The sequence below is a fragment of the Pan troglodytes genome, chromosome 7 (genome assembly GCF_028858775.2).
Source record: "Pan troglodytes isolate AG18354 chromosome 7, NHGRI_mPanTro3-v2.0_pri, whole genome shotgun sequence".
Taxonomy (NCBI): Eukaryota; Metazoa; Chordata; class Mammalia; order Primates; family Hominidae; genus Pan; species Pan troglodytes.
In genome coordinates this window covers 130,502,206-130,521,187 of record NC_072405.2, presented here as the reverse complement: position 1 = coordinate 130,521,187, position 18,982 = coordinate 130,502,206, and the positions used below count along the sequence as shown (strand labels likewise).

The 18,982-nt window shown below is 39.4% G+C and overlaps 1 protein-coding gene across 6 annotated transcripts in view; it reads right to left on the bottom strand.

Annotated features, from left to right (window-relative positions):
- The window catches only part of COL14A1 (collagen type XIV alpha 1 chain), a 245,293-nt gene that overhangs the window by 168,879 nt on the left and 57,432 nt on the right, over window positions 1–18,982 (bottom strand). For all 6 annotated transcript variants that reach the window (XM_016959807.4, XM_054656977.2, XM_016959810.4 and 3 more), the window contains 3 exons: window positions 4,119–4,274; window positions 3,136–3,255; window positions 1,500–1,664 (listed from right to left, as the gene is read on the bottom strand). In XM_016959807.4, coding sequence (XP_016815296.2) covers window positions 1,500–1,664; window positions 3,136–3,255; window positions 4,119–4,274 — 441 coding nt within the window. The remainder of the gene's footprint in view (window positions 1–1,499; window positions 1,665–3,135; window positions 3,256–4,118; window positions 4,275–18,982) is intronic.

The window sequence follows — 18,982 nt, the reverse complement described above, 5'->3', positions numbered from 1 at the left end:
TTTTATTTTTAATACTAAGGGAAATAATGCTATCTTAGAAATTCTTTAGAGCACTAACTTATTAAACAGCCATTTATTGGATACTTTTTAAGTGTCAAGAACTGGGATAGGTGATCAGGATGAAAAAGTGAAGAAGATACAACCTGAACCTCTGGGAACTCACTGCTTAGAGATGCTGTAGGAATAAGGAAAAGAAACAGGAGGGAGCACCATAGTTTCCACAGCTTCTGCAGCTGTTCTTAGACTGTACTTGGCTACATACTAGTAGGAAACAAGTTCTGAAAAAATGATCAGAAACCTCCTCTGATGAAAAATAATATATATATATATAAATAGGAAAACTTTTTAGGATCTTTCTCTAAAGGAGACAAACTTACAGTATACCTAGAGGAGATATTCCCGTGGGCTTACCAGTAGTTCTCAACCCTGGAGAATGATTTTAAGGTACAGAACTGGGTATGGTTTTAAAACACGTATTCCCAGGCCCCTTCTCCCTGGATAGTTCAATTTCATAAGAGTAGAATAATACTCTGAAATATGTAGTTTTTATGCCAGCACCCACTATAACTGGGTATGTAACTACAGAGCAGAGAGTACTATCTTTTGATAGAAGAAACAGCTCATGGAAAGTTCACAAAAAGAAAAATGCACCATATTCTTGATAAATGCAGAAAGATAAATGCATTTTATTTGGACTAAAGACTGATCTGATCACAAATAAAATAATTAAATATGTAAAACATAATAAAAGGGACCCTTCACGATAACCAATTTCAAATGTCTTCAGAGCCCTATTAAGGAATTCGCTGTTATATTTTGGTTTGTATTTCAGTGTTGCTTGGGAATCAGGCATTTTTTCTGCTGAGAAAGTTCGTTGTTCTCTACTAAATAGAAGACCTTCCCATTGCCAAAGAAAATGTTAACATTTTAATCAACAGCAAAGTCGCATCATCTAAATATTTTGTAGTTATTCTGAATGTATGCTATCTATATATATATATGCTTATATATATATGCTTTTTCACACAAGAAGGATACCTTATAAAGGGTTAGTTTCAGATAAGAACTACTACAAATCTTGAACTTTGTGTCTTCTTTACGTAGTTGCAGGATCGTATTTCCTCGAAAACGATAAATTAGATTCTTCCTATATTACCAGAAAAGAGATAGCTATGACCCTTAAGAGAAAGTCTTGACTTACTAAACAGTAACAAACATGTACCTGACCTTTGCATGCCACTTTATGCTTTTCACAGCATTTTATATACGACACCTCACTTAGAAATCCTCACACCATGGGATACATGACAGCTAGCATCACTCCCATTTTAACTGTAAGGAAGCTGGGCTCAGATCACAGGGCTGCCTATGACAAGGGCCAAGACTAGAAAGTGCTCAGGTCTCCTGGCTTTCAGTGAAGTGCATTTCACATTACATATTGTTTTAAGTGGTTGTGGGTCTATGCCCTTAGTTGAAACAAGACTATAAAGAGCACATACCTATGGCAAACAGTTCTACACCAGACTCACGAAGATTTCTAGATGGTGGAATAATGTCATCTTGGGATTTTCCATCTGTGATTAAAATGCCAATTTTGGATACTCCAGTCCTTGATCCTGCTTCTGGTTTGAAGCTATTTTCAAAAATGTAGTTCAAAGCAAGACCTTGGAGAAAACAAGGAAAAGTAAACACCAGCCATCTCTAATAAAAAGTCTCCTAATTCTTCAAGATATAACCACAAGATGGGTAACCTATTGAGCCATAGACTTTTTATTACATGCAAATCTTCATTTTTGTAATAACCTTGTCTTTCACAGATTCAACAAGGAACTAAAATCCACTGGAATAAAGGTAATGAAAATAATTAAACACTGCATTCTTTCAGAAACTAGCATTTATAAAGAACACTGAATTCATGGCCAATGGATGATAATAGATTTCATGTACAAGCAGATCTGAACCTTTATAATTCAGGATGAAGCAAGAATACTCACACAGTAGTGTGTTATCACTAGGTTTTCAATTTTGTTCGTGATATTCTAAAGAACCAAAAAATCCCTCTCTTTGTTTTTTAGGAGTAGAAGGGACAAATCTAAAATCATTAATCGTACTCCTGCCTTTTGAGCATGACACTTTCCATCCAGAAAAAAATAAGAAATGGTGCAATATTGTTGTAGGATTTGTGTTCAATAAATTGTTCGCTGCATTAACAAAAATTCCACGAGAATTTGCCTCAAGTTGGCAAAGCAATGATCAGGATTCTACTGGTTTACCTAAAAATCAATAACAACATCTACATTGCTTCATCTGAGCATCTCTAATATGTGCCTGTGGCAGGCAATACAGGTTGAATATCCACTATTCAAAATCCTTGAGACCAGAATTGTTTTGGATTTCAGGTATTTTTGGATTTTGGAATATTTGCATTATATTTGCTGGTTGAGCATCCCAAATCTAAAAATTCAAAACCTGAAATGCTTCAATGAGCATTTTTTTAGCATCATGTTGGCACTCAAATATTTTGGACTTTCAGAGTTGGGATGCTCAGCTTGCAGCATGTCTCAAGGTGAAAATTTTTACAAACCCCTTGTGATTGTGCCATGGATGATTATAATGTAAATATTCTTATATTCATCATTCATCAAAAATACTGTGAGCCAAAGATCCATAGTATTATTATTAACAGAGAGGATCTTGACTTTTTAGAAAATTATTTCACAGTATTTTCATGATAACTAATGATTGCAGAATAAGGGCAAAGAAAATATCTTCTTTGAAAATAAGAAGAAATTTGTTTATATTTAAATAACAGAGTGGAGGATGGCAGGAGGAGAAAAGTAGCGAAGAGATTAGCTGACGAAGGTTAGACAGCTACTCCACTCTGTTGGTCTCAGGGCTTGCTTCACTGTCTCCTAGCCCAACCAAGCCCTTCCTGGGACATTATAGTCATAGAGTAAAAGGAAGGAGATATCTGGCTTTTAACTCAATGCTGAGTTTGGGAAAACAGCCATCAAAGAATCCTAAGTGCTAGTTTAATTAAAACATTATGATAACGCTTACAAAGTGGCAAAATGAGGTAATATAATTATTCTTCAAAAAGATATGTTGTTATAACATGGATTGAACAAAACATACCTGTTAGTGTATTTCCTCCTTTATATGGGAGGTTTCGGACAGCTTCAATCACTTCATCTTTTGTGCTAAATGCATTCAAGTGCCATTCTATTCTGGGGTCGCCACTATACTGTGCAAGACCTGGAAAAAAAGATTAGGAAATGCACCAGGAATAATGGGTTACTCAAAAATCTAGTGGGCTACTCAAGAAACTAGAATGACGAAAGGCCTCATCTTTGCAAAAATTTTTTATTTTGGCCTGGCTATAAATTTTCAAAAAGATTTGCTGAGTAAGATCAATTAAAGGAATCAAGTTAGACATATATGGGGGTTGAGGGAGTGTACATATTTTTTAGCCATTTATAAATGAGCGCCCAATTAGGTACTTGGCATTAAAAAAACTCTGATCATGTTTGTAGATAAAAGGTCTAGACTTATTTGTTGTTGATTTATTCTCAAAGGAGTCATTTTTCTTAATGGCTATTTAAAAGTTAAACTAGGAGACTTTGTTTAATAAAGATTTATTATTTTTGTTATTTGATTACAAATAATAAATATTTGTAATTGCTCAATATTGCTCAAAGATTTACAACTTTTTTGCTTCTTATCTGGGCTAGAATTAATTTGGCAAAGATTATCTTGTACTATTAAATGACTGCCAATTTTCTAGTTCAACATTTTCCTAGATTTAGCTATTTCTTTTAAATAAAAAGAAAACTGCTATGCAATAAATTCTTAAACCAGCTGTAACTTTTAAAGTAACAGAGAAGAACTTGACTTTTCAGAAGATTAAAATATGTTCAATAATTACTTGAATGACAGTGTCATTGCAAAAATTGGAAGGAATAAATAATATTTATTGATCCAAACATGTACTTTAGGGGACCATGAGTATCCTGCAATCCTGAAAGTCACTTTGTAAGGAATTTTTGAAATTTCTTAAAATACTTCCCAGCAGTTTTGCACTGACAACTGACTGCTACTGCTAATAATAGAAATTATACCAATTCGTGTCTTCTCTGAGCCCACATCAAATGCTGTAACCAGGTTTTCCAAGAAAAGCCGAACCAGTCTGAAGTTGAATCTTCCAATACTCCATGAACCATCAACCAGGATTACAATGTCAGCAATTGCTGGAGTTTGACAGACAAATTTCACTTCTGCAAAGCACAAACCAGAAAAGCGCATGTGTTACTGTCAGAGCAACTTCAAAAACAGTCCATCTTAATGTCTTTTAGACAACTTAGTGCTAAGAATACAAAAGAGTTCCCATAGGAGCAGCCATCTTTTTACAACTCTTCCCTTAAATGTATTTTACTAGAAAAAAAATTGTGGTAACTGTTGGCAGTAGAGCCAGTACTCTGGAAATAGGAAAATACTGGGCAGGTTCACACCATTCTGACAACTCAGCCTTCTGTGTATTTTAGAAAGTAGTGTCTGTGCAAAAGCATCCAGCTCTGAGCTTTTGCCTGTTGATTCTTTCCAGGAAAGGTCTTAGCAACACCAGCGTGTGCCAGTCAGCCGAGATGGGAAGACGGCCAGGAGGCAAAAAGACGGCTCTCCTATCCTGATAAATTTATGCTACAGGAAGTGATAGGAACAGAGAAATGCAGACTTTCTGAATTCAAGGAAACATTACAGCCACGTATTTAATCCAAGAAAGGTACAGAGACTTTTTCTAAAGTAGGAAGGGCTTTTGGAACAAGATAATGGGAAAAAGGCCAAAGAGTTCCCCCAAAGTCAAATGTTTTTTGCATATTATGTGTATGTGACAGTAAATTTTGTTCCTAAAGATCATGTAAATAATTGATTTTTTTAAATGGCTCAGTTAGGACTCAGGACAAAGATTCAGAAGAGGATGCCCAGTGGCCATGGTACCTATGTTTTACTATTAGAGAAGGCCCCACTCACAGCAATGCTGGGGAAATGCAGAAGGTGAATGGTTAAGTCTCTACAACAATGGAGGAGGCTGCCTGATCTAGGGTAGGTCTGTGTTTCTTTAGGGGAAACTCACCATTTCTATTCACACCGAGCCAAGACAAAGGAATATTCTCCAAGTGTTTCACAAATCCTTAACAATGTTGATATGGTTTGGTTGTGTCCCCACCCACATCTCATCTTGAACTGTAGCTCCCATAATTCCCACGTGTCGTGGGAGGGATGCAGTGGGAGGTAATTAAATAATGGGGGCAGGTATTTCCCATGCTGTTCTCTGAATAGCGAATAAGTCTCACAAGATCTGATGGTTTTATAAAAGGGAGATTCCCTCTGCACACGTGCTCTTGCCTGCCACCATGTAAGATGTACCTTTGCTTCTCCTTTGTCTTTCGCCATGACTGTGAAGCCTCCCCAGCCATGTGGAACTGTGAGTCCATTAAACCACTTTCCTTTTTAAATTACCCAGTCTCGAGTATGTCTTTATTAGCAGCGTGAGAACAGACCAATACTTTTAGTACCTATTGCAACATTGCTTCAAACTCTGGTCTGTGCTTCCAAAGAACTGCTTAACTTTGCTGAATTTTCATATTAGGACTAGAGATCATTAAGTGTGTGTGGTGGGCAGAGGGGTTTGGGGCTGGGTTTCCTGTATCCTTTTTATTCTTGCTGGTCTAAAAAAATCTTTATTTTTTTAACATATATAATGAAAACCAAAATACAGAAGTATTCATAAACAAGTTGAATATGCTTTTACTTAAAAAAAAAATAGTTGAACTATTATGGTTGGCATAGGCAGTTTAATATACGTGTCTCTGCGCCTACCAGGCCACATTTTGCTTAAAGGATCTTGACTTTTTTCCAGATATAAATATTCATGGGATACCTAGATGCTTTTACCAGATGGGGAAAAAATGAATTTGCCAATGAAATACTCCAATATTCATTATGGAAGCTAAACAGTACAACTTAATCCAAAGTTTGTGTATTCACTTTCTGGCACCAGATTCCCTTTCTTAATCACCAAATACAGAGCCATCAGCTGGTAACTTTGTATTTGGGAGTCAACCCTACTCTACCACACTAAGAAAAAGGCTAAAATGGAATGCCACAAGAAGTCAAGGGATAAAAATTAATTTGTTTTTTGGACATAACCAGGGAAAATTGAAGTCTGGTCAAGCTTCAAGAACCCATTTTTCTCTGTTTTTATGGGGAAAAGTTACTCTCAAATGGAGAGTAGTTTTCTTTCTTTTCCAAAACTACTGGGGATATTATTTCACTTATAAATTAATTGGGAACCATGTGGATAGGATCTTAGAAAGGGAACCCTTTCTGCTTATTTAAAAGAGAGGTAATGAAATTGGTATTTTCTGGTTTAAAAAATAACTTCCAATAGATATATTCTGTTTATTTAGCTCATTCAAGTCAGAAATGACTTGGAAATACAAATTCTGTATAGCTCCTAAACAAGATATAGAACTAATTGGCTATAAATCAAAAGATTGATAAGTTTAATAAGACTAAAAATGTTTAAGTTGGTCATCAAAAGACATCTTAAAGAAAATAAAAGCATAAGTGTGGGGTATGGTCAAGGTCTTAGATTTTGGGGGTAAGGGGGGCTTGGGTGCTTATGACACCATTAAAAATTACTAATTAAGTAACTAATTAAAAGAAGAGGGAAATAATCCTATCTGGCATGCAGAAAACATTATCTAGAAAAATAATTTGAGTGTTTATGTCGCATAATTTAAGCACCAAAAACCTTAAAAGCAAACTACAACTCGGCATATTTCACTTGAAATTAAGACTCATAGGACTGGCAGCCAAGATGGCCGAATAGGAACAGCTCCGGTCGACAGCTCCCAGCGTGAGCGACGCAGAAGACAGGTGATTTCTGCATTTCCATCTGAGGTACCGGGTTCATCCCACTAGGGAGTGCCAGACAGTGGGCACAGGACAGTGGGTGCAGCGCACCATGCGCGAGCCAAAGCAGGGTGAGGCATTGCCTCACTTGGGAAGCGCAAGGGGTCAGGGAGTTCCCTTTCCTAGTCAAAGGAAGGGGTGACAGACGGAACCTGGAAAACCGGGTCACTCCCACCCTAATACTGCGCTTTTCCCAGGGGCTTAAAAAACGGTGCTACAGGAGATTATATCCCACACCTGGCTCGGAGGGTCCTACGCCCACGGAGTCTCCCTGATTGCTAGCACAGCAGTCTGAGATCAAACTATAAGGCGGCAGCGAGGCTGGGGGAGGGGCGCCCGCCATTGCCCAGGCTTGCTTAGGTAACCAAACCAGCCTGGAAGCTCGAACTGGGTGGAGCCCACCACAGCTCAAGGAGGCCTGCCTGCCTCTGTAGGCTCCACCTCTGGGGGCAGGGCACAGACAAACAAAAAGACAGCAGTAACCTCTGCAGACTTAAATGTCCCTGTCTGACAGCTTTGAAGAGAGCAGTGGTTCTCCCAGCACGCAGCTGGAGATCTGAGAACGAGCAGACTGCCTCCTTAAGTGGGTCCCTGACCCCTGACCCCCAAGCAGCCTAACTGGGAGGCACCCCCCAGTAGGGGCAGACTGACACCTCACACGGCCTGTTACTCCTCTGAGACAAAACTTCCAGAGGAATGATCAGACAGCAGCATTCGTGGATCACGAAAATCCACTGTTCTGCAGCCACTGTTGCTGATACGCAGGCAAACAGGGTCTGGAGTGGACCTCTAGCAAACTCCAACAGACCTGCAGCCGAGGGTCCTGTCTGTTAGAAGGAAAACTAACAAACCGAAAGGACATCCACACCAAAAACCCATCTGTACATCACCATCATCAAAGACCAAAAGTAGATAAAACCACAAAGATGGGGAAAAAACAGAACAGAAAAACTGGAAACTCTAAAAAGCAGAGCGCCTCTCCTCCTCCAAAGGAACGCAGTTCCTCACCAGCAACAGAACAAAGCTGGACGGAGAATGACTTTGACGAGCTGAGAGAAGAAGGCTTCAGATGATCAAATTACTCCGAGCTACAGGAGGAAATTCAAACCAAAGGCAAAGAAGTTAAAAACTTTGAAAAAAATTTAGACGAATGTATAACTAGAATAACCAATACAGAGAAGTGCTTAAAGGAGCTGATGGAGCTGAAAGCCAAGGCTCGAGAACTACGTGAAGAATGCAGAAGCCTCAGGAGCCGATGCGATCAACTGGAAGAAAGGGTATCAGTGATGGAAGATGAAACGAATGAAATGAAGCGAGAAGGGAAGTTTAGAGAAAAAAGAATAAAAAGAAACGAACAAAGCCTCCAAGAAATATGGGACTATGTGAAAAGACCAAATCTACGTCTGATTGGTGTACCTGTAAGTGACGGGGAGAATGGAACCAAGTTGGAAAACACTCTGCAAGATATTATCCAGGAGAACTTCCCCAATCTAGCAAGGCAGGCCAACATTCAGATTCAGGAAATACAGAGAATGCCACAAAGATACTCCTCAAGAAGAGCAACTCCAAGACACATAATTGTCAGATTCACCAAAGTTGAAATGAAGGAAAAAATGTAAAGGGCAGCCAGAGAGAAAGGTCGGGTTACTCACAAAGGGAAGCCCATCAGACTAACAGCGGATCTCTCTGCAGAAACTCTACAAGCCAGAAGAGAGTGGGGGCCAATATTCAACATTCTTAAAGAAAAGAATTTTCGGCCGGGTGCGGTGGCTCACGCCTGTAATCCCAGCACTTTGGGAGGCCGAGGCGGGCGGATCACGAGGTCAGGAGATCGAGACCATCCTAGCTAACACGGTGAAACCCCGTTTCTACTAAAAATAGAAAAAATTAGCCGGGCGTGGTGGCGGGCGCCTGTAGTCCCAGCTACTCGGGAGGCTGAGGCAGGAGAATGGCGTGAACCCAGGAGGCGGAGCTTGCAGTGAGCTGAGATCGGGCCACTGCACTCCAGCCTGGGCGAAAGAGCAAGACTCCATCTCAAAAAAAAAAAAAAAAAAAAGAAAAGAATTTTCAACACAGAATTTCATATCCAGCCAAACTAAACTTCATAGGTGAAGGAGAAATAAAATACTTTACAGACAAGCAAATGCTGAGAGATTTTGTCACCACCAGGCCTGCCCTAAAAGAGCTCCTGAAGGAAGCAATAAACATGGAAAGGAACAACCGGTACCAGCCGCTGCAAAATCATGCCAAAATGTAAAGACCATTGAGACTAAGAAGAAACTGCATCAACTAACGAGCAAAATAACCAGCTAACATCATAATGACAGGATCAAATTCACACATAACAATATTAACTTTAAATGTAAATGGACTAAATGCACCAATTAAAAGACACAGACTGGCAAATTGGATAAAGAGTCAAGACCCATCAGTGTGCTGTATTCAGGAAACCCATCTCACGTGCAGAGACACACATAGGCTCAAAATAAAAGGATGGAGGAAGATCTACCAAGCCAATGGAAAACAAAAAAAGGCAGGGGTTGCAATCCTAGTCTCTGATAAAACAGACTTTAAACCATCAAAGATCAAAAGAGACAAAGAAGGCCATTACATAATGGTAAAGGGATCAATTCAACAAGAAGAGCTAATTATCCTAAATATATATGCACCCAATACAGGAGCACCCAGATTCATAAAGCAATTCCTGAGTGACCTACAAAGAGACTTAGACTCCCACACAATAATAATGGGAGACTTTAACACCCCACTGTCAACATTAGACAGATCAACGAGACAGAAAGTTCACAAGGATACCCAGGAATTGAACTCAGCTCTGCACCAAGCGGACCTAATAGACATCTACAGAACTCTCCACTCCAAATCAACAGAATATACATTTTTTTCAGCACCACACCACACCTATTCCAAAATTGACCACATACTTGGAAGTAAAGCTCTCCTCAGCAAATGTAAAAGAACAGAAATTATAACAAACTGTCTCTCAGACCATAGTGCAATCAAACTAGAACTCAGGATTAAGAAACTCCCTCAAAACTGCTGAACTACATGGAAACTGAACAACCTGCTCCTGAATGACTACTGGGTACATAACGAAATGAAGGCAGAAATAAAGATGTTCTTTGAAACCAACGAGAACAAAGACACAACATACCAGAATCTCTGGGACACATTCAAAGCAGTGTGTAGAGGGAAATTTATAGCACTAAATGCCCACAAGAGAAAGCAGGAAAGATCCAAAATTGACACCCTAACATCACAATTAAAAGAACTAGAAAAGCAAGAGCAAACACATCCAAAAGCTAGCAGAAGGCAAGAAATAACTAAAATCAGAGCAGAACTGAAGGAAATAGAGACACAAAAAGCCCTTCAAAAAATTAATGAATCCAGGAGCTGGTTTTTTGAAAGGATCAACAAAATTGATAGACCGCTAGCAAGACTAATAAAGAAGAAAAGAGAGAAGAATCAAATAGATGCAATAAAAAATGATAAAGGGGATATCACCACCGATCCCACAGAAATACAAACTACCATCAGAGAATACTACAAACACCTCTAAACAAATAAACTAGAAAATCTGGAAGAAATGGATAAATTCCTCGACACATACACCCTCCCAAGACTAAACCAGGAAGAAGTTGACTCTCTGAATAGACCAATAACAGGATCTGAAAGTGTGGCAATAATCAATAGCTTACCAACCAAAAAGAGTCCAGGACCAGATGGATTCACAGCCGAATTCTACCAGAGGTACAAAGAGGAGCTGGCAATTCTACCAGAGGTACAAAGAGGAGAAAACCTAGGCAATACCATTTGGGACATAGGCATGGGCAAGGACTTCATGTCTAAAACACCAAAAGCAATGGCAACAAAAGCCAAAATTGACAAAGGGGATCTAATTAAACTAAAGAGCTTCTGCACAGCAAAAGAAACTACCATCAGAGTGAACAGGCAACCTACAAAATGGGAGAAAATTTTCGCAACTTACTCATCTGAGAAAGGGCTAATATCCAGAATCTACAATGAACTCAAACAAATTTACAAGAAAAAAACAAACAACCCCATCAAAAAGTGGGTGAAGGACATGAACAGACACTTCTCAAAAGAAGACATTTATGCAGACAAAAAACACATGAAAAAATGCTCACCATCACTGGCCATCAGAGAAATGCAAATCAAAACCACAATGAGATACCATCTCACACCAGTTAGAATGGCAATCATTAAAAAGTCAGGAAACAACAGGTGCTGGAGAGGATGTGGAGAAATAGGAACACTTTTACACTGTTGGTGGGACTGTAAACTAGTTCAACCATTGTGGAAGTCGGTGTGGCGATTCCTCAGGGATCTAGAACTAGAAATACCATTTGACCCAGCCAACCCATTACTGGGTATATACCCAAAGGACTATAAATCATGCTGCTATAAAGACACATGCACACGTATGTTTATTGCGGCACTATTCACAATAGCAAAGACTTGGAACCAACCCAAATGTCCAACAATGATAGACTGGATTAAGAAAATGTGGCACATATACACCATGGAATACTACGCAGCCATAAAACATGATGAGTTCATGTCCTTTGTAGGGACATGGATGAAATTGGAAATCATCATTCTCAGTAAACTATCGCAAGGACAAAAAACCAAACACCGCATGTTCTCACTCATAGGTGGGAACTGAACAATGAGAACACATGGACACAGGAAGGGGAACATCACACTCTGGGGACTGTTGTGGGGTGGGGGAAGGGGGGAGGGATAGCTTTAGGAGATATACCTAATGCTAGATGATGAGTTAATGGGTGCAGCACAGCAGCATGGCACATGTATACATATGTAACTAACCTGCACATTGTGCACATGTACCCTAAAACTTAAAGTATAATAATAATAAAATAAATTAAATTTAAAAATTTTAATTAAAAAAAAGACTCATAGGAAGATATTTTTTCAACAATTTCAAAAGTCAAAATCCATCACTGGTTTTGTACTGCAAAGTATGATTTTTCTTGAAGACTAGTACGTACTCACTTGAGAACTGTAAAAACAATATTTTTTCTTGTGTCCTAAATCCAGGTTAGCAGCTCTAAGACATACATAAACACAATGAACCCTAATGGCTATTTCCATCATAAGGTACACATGTACAATGTTTGTCCCATCAACAGGTTTGCCTGTGCCAGGGGCAAACAGCTGTTCATATACTTGGTACAAAGAGGTAATTTAAAAGCCACTGTGTTCAAGTTCAATAATCATATACTTTAACCATAATTCCAGCTGTTACAGTGAATCTTTTTAAAGAAATGCATTCAAATCATTGTCTTACTCTAAGCAGGAGCCCAGATTCAAAACTGAAGACAACATTACTCTCCACTGGCAAACACATTACCCATTTCACCATTCTTAGAGAGACACCAATCAGAAAGAAAATATTAAGTACCTTAAAATGTGTTAAAAATCAAGAAGTAGAAAAGAAAACCAGACACGCCTGGGAGCCCAGGTAAATGTGTAAAATCCAGCAGCTAAATGTAGTTTAAATCTATAATATAAAGGAATGAGTGCATAAGCTTTTATTGCTAAGACAATATTCCAAATTAATTTGTAAAATAACATAAATCCTTTTTTTCTGCAAGCCTGTATTTAAAATTAAAGCAAAGGGACAGAGGAAATGACCTGTTGAACTGTGTTTTAATTCAGCTCTTAACTTTACATGGGTCTTACCTAAAATGCAATTCTGAAAATACAGGTTGTGTTTTTAAAAATGCCTAAGCAGCTGAACTTAAAGAAAAGCACTCAATATATGGCCTTGATTACAAAGATAATAATAATAGTTTCATGTCACAGATAGAATCAAAAGGAACAATTGCACAAGTCCAGGAGAAATGATCCCCTTTCTCTTCTATACTTTCTGGAGTTTTGTGATGAGAAGAGTTGGAAGAACTAGCGATTTCTTAACATTTCATATTTGGAAATGATGTACATTATTATATTAAATGTTAAGTCTGGGTGTGGTGGCTCATGCCTGTAATCCCAGCACTTTGGGAGGCCAAGATGGGTGGATCACCTGAGGTCAGGAGTTCAAGACCAGCCTGGCTAACATGGTGAAACCCCGTCTCTACAAAAATACGAAAATTAGCTGGGCATGATGGTGGGTGCCTGTAATTCCATCTACTCGGGAGGCTGAGGCAGGAGAATCGCTTGAACCCAGGAGGTGGAGGTTGCAGTGAGCTGAGATTGCACCATTGCACTCCAGCCTGGGTGACAGAACGAGACGCCATCTCAAAAAAAAAAAAAAAAGTTAAGCCTTCCACACTTATCTGTTGATTTAGTCCTCGCAACAACTCTATGGAACAGGTACCATTACTATTATTCCCATTTGCAGTCAGAAAGGATGGCATACAAAGGCTGTGTGATTTGTCCAGGGTGTCACACAGCTAAGAAGTGGCAAAGCTGGGATTTGAAACCCAAGTAATGTGTCTCCACAACCTATGTTTTTAACCACAGGGCTATATACTGACTTCAGGAAGGTACTCTATGTTACGTAATCTAGAAATTAAGGGGGAAAAGCTTGTTACATAAAGCAGTGTCTCTGCAGGGCTTGCCCCTGCTGTGTCCACAGCTAATCTGTGCTGTTTGCTAACATTTCCAATTATTTGTCTAGAATGTTTTTCCATCCCAAATAAATGCACTTTCATAGTGAAGTGGCCCATGTGAAAAGCATCCTTCTTCCAATAATTTTACACCAATTTTATTGTGTTACTGACATCATGAGAAACTCCAAACCCATGTTTATTCATTTGATGTTATGCAGCTAATTTCCTGGATGAAATTTATTTATTTTTTTGAAAATCTATTTAGTGTTTATTATGTACCAAGCACTATTCTGAGCAACTGGGAACACAACAAAGCTCCCAACTTCTGGCAGTTCAAATTCTTTCATTTTATTTTGACTCTTAACACCACTCGGTGATTAAATTCTTAGTGAGAGGAAATAGACTATAATAAAGAACATAGGTTCAGATGCAAAAAAGTGCTTTATAAAAGTAAACAAAATCATACAAAGAGTAACTCTATGTGGGGGCAAGGGGTAATGTTACTGTAATGGCAATAGTATGAAATTACCAAATTAAAAATCTTCCTTTTAAACAATATTATTGGTTTTGTTCTAATGGTATTCAAATTAAAGACCCAATTATGGTTTATATAATGAAATGTTTACAATGCATTTTTATATAAAGGTATTTATCAACATAGTCAGTGAAGATAGAAAGGAGGGAGCTGACAGAAGATAACTTTTGCTGCCAGGTAAACTCCTATTCATCCTTCAAAACCCAGGTTACACTTTACCAACTCCATGAATCTTTTCCTACTGTCCTTAGATGGAACTCATTACCTGCCCCTCTTTATTGACTCTGCATTTGTACATTTTTTTTGTGCGCATCACACTGGAATATTATGATTGGCTTCCATTTCTATCTGCCTGACTAGACTGAACTCCTTGACTGGGGAAGGCTTTTGTCACTTGTCTTTTTAGCCGCTTTATCTGGCTCATCTCTTGACATACAGTACATCAGTGTAGGTAAACTAAATTGAATTGTGTTGTTAAAAAATAATTCCTCTGTTCACATAGTTCACACTTCCAGCAGGGCACTAGAGAAATGAGCCATGATGGCTCAATTAAATGTGTTCTCTCCTCCTGCCCTGCCACACTACCGCACTGGGAAAGTGGATTACAGTTATTTAGGAATCAGGGAGATTGTATCAAAGTGGTCTGCCTTCCTTGATATTTTCCTAATGCTGGAGGCTAAGTTGAATGAAAGGAGAGTGTGTACTATTTTTATTCACCCTGTCTTAACCTCAGTCAGAAAACCTCACAATGATTTCACCACAACTGGTCTAGGATTCATTTAGGGGCTTTGAATTATTTTGTTCTATGCCACTAGCAAAATATCAGGCTCAGCCATTCATTACACAAGACATTTGAAGGAATACTGTGGCCACAGAACGATTTTTCACTTAAGTCTCCTGTGAGGTTACATTCAAGTTTCCAAACCAAGAGCAAAAGAAAATCCCTAAGAATTTGGTACGGTAGAACTCTTGGAAGCTCACTGTTACTGTGTAGAGATTGGCTCCAGCCACACTACTGAAGATATTTTTATAAAAAGAGTTAAGGTCATTTTACATTGCCAAAAACTCAACGAGAAACTTTCATTCTGAAAGGGTTTTTCAATACATTGGCAAAGTCTGACTTTTACAACATTCCCATGAGAAGCCATGTTGTCCCCATTTTTCAGAAAATTAAATTGAGGGAAGGGCGTGGTGGCTCACGCCTGTAATCCCAGCACTTTGGGAGGCTGAGGTGGATGGATCACCTGAGGTCAGGAGTTCGAGACCAGCCAGGCCAAATGGTGAAACCCCATTTCTACTAAAAATACAAAAAATTAGCTGGGCGTGGTGGCAGGCGCCAGTAACCCCAGCTACTCGGAAGGCTGAGGCAGGAGAATTGCTTGAACCCAGGAGGCAGAGGTTGCAGTGAGCCAAGATCATGCCATTGCACTGCAGCCTGGGCAACAAGAGCAAAACTCCATCTCAAAATAAAAAAGAGAAAAAAGAAAATGAAATTGAGGTTCAGAGAGGACAAGTGACTGACTTACTAGTTACTGGCAGAACTAGGACTGGATAACAGGTATTTTTTTCTTCTTTTTCTCTTTTCAGAGACAGGGTCTCACTCTGTTACCCAGGCTGGAGTGCAGTGGCGCAATACTAGCTCACTACAATCTCGTATTCCTGGGCTCAAGTGATCCCGCCTCAGCCTCCTGAGTAGCTGGAACAATAGGCACACATCACATGCCCAGTTAATGTTTGTTTGTTTGTTTTTTAATTTTTGTAGAGATGGGGTCTCACTGTGTTGCCTTGGCTGGTCTCAAACTCCTGGGCTCAAGCGATCCTGCAACCCTGGCCTCCCAAAGCACTGGGATTACAGGTGTGAGCCACCTCCACTGCACCCAGCCACAACAGGTCTTCTAAATGTTTTGTCCAATAAGTATTTTCCAACATATCACACTATCACTACCATGGAAGTTGTCCTCACAGAATGCAACATAGATGGTCACTGCTGTGGGAGATAACATCAGAAGCCATCCATGTAGGGGATGTGCAGCAAGGGGCTCTTTTCAGCTGTGTCTGGAATTTACATTAATCTGAGTGAGGTTAATACCCATTTAATCCAGTCGTGGGTGGAAATGTACCTTTCAAAGCCTCCCTGACAGATGCCTGCCCTATCTAAAACAGCACTCCCGTGACTCACTCCTTTTATCCCTGTTTTATTTTTCCTCCTATAACTTCTGTCTTCCTAGAAATATATTATACAGCGTGTGGTTAATTTCTTGTGCCAATTTGACTAGGCCATGGGGTGCCTGCACATTTGACCCGACATTACTCTGGATGTGTCTATGAGAGTGTTTCTGGCTGATTTTGGTAGACTGAATAAAGCAGATTCTTCTCCCTAATGTGGATGGGCCTCTAAGGGATTGCAGACTAAAGAGAACAAAAATGCTGAGTAAGAGAGAAGCCTGCCTGACTGCCTTGAGCTCATATGTTGCTTTTCATGCCTTGAGACTTGAACTAAAACACTGGCTCTTGGGTTTTGAGCCTGCCAGTGTTGGGATTAGAACTTATACTATCAGCTCTCCTGGCTCTCAGGCCATCGGATTTGAACTGAAACTACATGGTCACTCTCCCAGATCTCCAGCTTGATGACTGCTGATTTTGGGATTTCCCAGCCTCCATAATCACATGAACCAATTCCTTATATTAAATCAATATCTCAAGCCAGGCACAGTGGTTTGTAATCCCAGCACTTTGGGAGGCGGAAGCGGGCAGGTCACTTGAGGCCAGCAGTTTGAGACCAGCCTGGCCACTATGGTGAAACCCCATCTCTACTAAAAATACAAAAATTAGCCAGGTGTAGTGATGTACACCTGTGATCCCAGCTACTCAGGAAGCTGAGGCACAAGGATCTCTTGAATCTGGAAGGCAGAGGTTGCAGTGAGCAAAGATCACACCACTGCACTCCAGCCTGGGCGACACAGCAAGACTCTGTCTAAAATAAATAAATAAATAAATAAATAAATAAATAAATAAATCTCTTTCCCCCCCCACACACACCACAAACACATCTCACACATACACACACACTTTCCTTTGCTTCCTTTTTTATATTAATAATTATGAAAAGCCTACCACTTAGTGATAGCTTTCATCAGATGCTCTGCATACATCATTTTCATCTAAGTCCAGTATTAATCCTATGAGGTAGATGTTCTTCCCATTTCATAGAGAAAGAATGGTTAAGTAACTATACAGGTTAAATAACTTGTCCACCATCACACACTGAGCAAGTGGAAAAGCTGAATTCAAATTCAAACCCAGAACTAACTCCAGAGCCTGAACCATTCAACTCCCATCACAGAAGAGAAGTATTTCGGAGAAAGGAAGGGAGGAAGGGAAGGAAGAAGGAAGGAAGAAAGGAAAGAAAATATGGACAAGCCTTGCAATTAAAGATAGCATGAAATCAAAGCCGTACACATTTGTCCTATATGCGACCTGGGATGAATAACATCATGACAACTTATAGGAACATGAAGCCTGGTTGCTGTGCCACAGCCGAAACAACAGTTCAGCACTCCCTCAGAGACCTTCAGTTTACAATCCTGTAACTAACAATAACAATAACTATAACAATAACAATAACTAACAATCCTGTAAACACCACATGCATCACATTTCTCCTCTGCTCTAAACTGGAAGGGACTGGGAGAAGACATGACAGCTGTCTTCAAATATGTAAAGGGCTGTCATATAGACAAGGGATTAGGAGGATTCTATATGCCCAGAAGGAGTGTGTAAAGTGACAGATTTCAACTCAATTACAGACAGGATGTCCAAAGATGACTGTCTTGGGAAATACTAAAATCTCTGTTAATGACAGCAGATGCAGGACAACCCTTGAAGAAATGGCTCAGGAGCCTCTACCATCCCCGTGACTGGTTGAACTGCAGGACTCTCAAAGTGACCTAAATTTTAAGATTATTTCTTTCTTCCTCACCTACCAAATTAAGCCTAAACTGTTCACTGTGCTTTCCAAAGCTCTCCACTTGACCCGTCCATGTATATTTCCCACTTCCTCCCAATACAATTAGTCTTCTTTCTCCCAACAACATCTCAGAAACTTTTGACTCAATTTTTATTCCCCCATCTCCTGTAATGTACCCTCTCCAAACTCTTCCTACTCTACCACAATACAAGATACCTAAAACAGATTTTAATTCCTTTGAAAATATGTGATCCTTTTATATATTTTTACATAAAGTTTGCTTTAGGCCGGGCGTGGTGGCTTCTGCCTGTAATCCCAGCATTTTGGGAGGCTGAGTCAGGCGGATCACCTGAGCTCAGGAGTTTGAGACCACCCTGGGCAATATGGTGAAACCCTGTCTGTACTAAAATACAAAAAATTAGCCAGGCATGGTGTCACATGCCTGTAGTCCTAGCTACTCCGGAGGCTGAGGCATGAGCCCCAGGGGCGAAGGTTGCAGTGAGCTGAGATCATGCCATTGCACTTTAGCTTGGGCTACAGAGTGAGACTCCACCTCAAAAAAAAACAAAAACAAAAAAAAAAACGAAGAAAAATAAAAAAAATTAAGTTTGCTTTAAAGTTTTATTGGTAGAGTTGCCTAGTTATTTCCTGATTTCCTTAAGTGAATATTGACCCAAGAGAGGCTATTTTATCTGATCAACTCTATTTTAAAATGAAATTTGCTCAACTTCAGGAGCCAGTGTATTATATTCCCATTTATTTTCAGCTCTGTATATAATACTACATGATCTGGCTGTATGTTTACATTGGTCATTTAAGGTGATTTTCACAAAACACAACTCAATTATCCCGGTTTCTCCAATTCATTAATAACGAACCAATCCTGACATT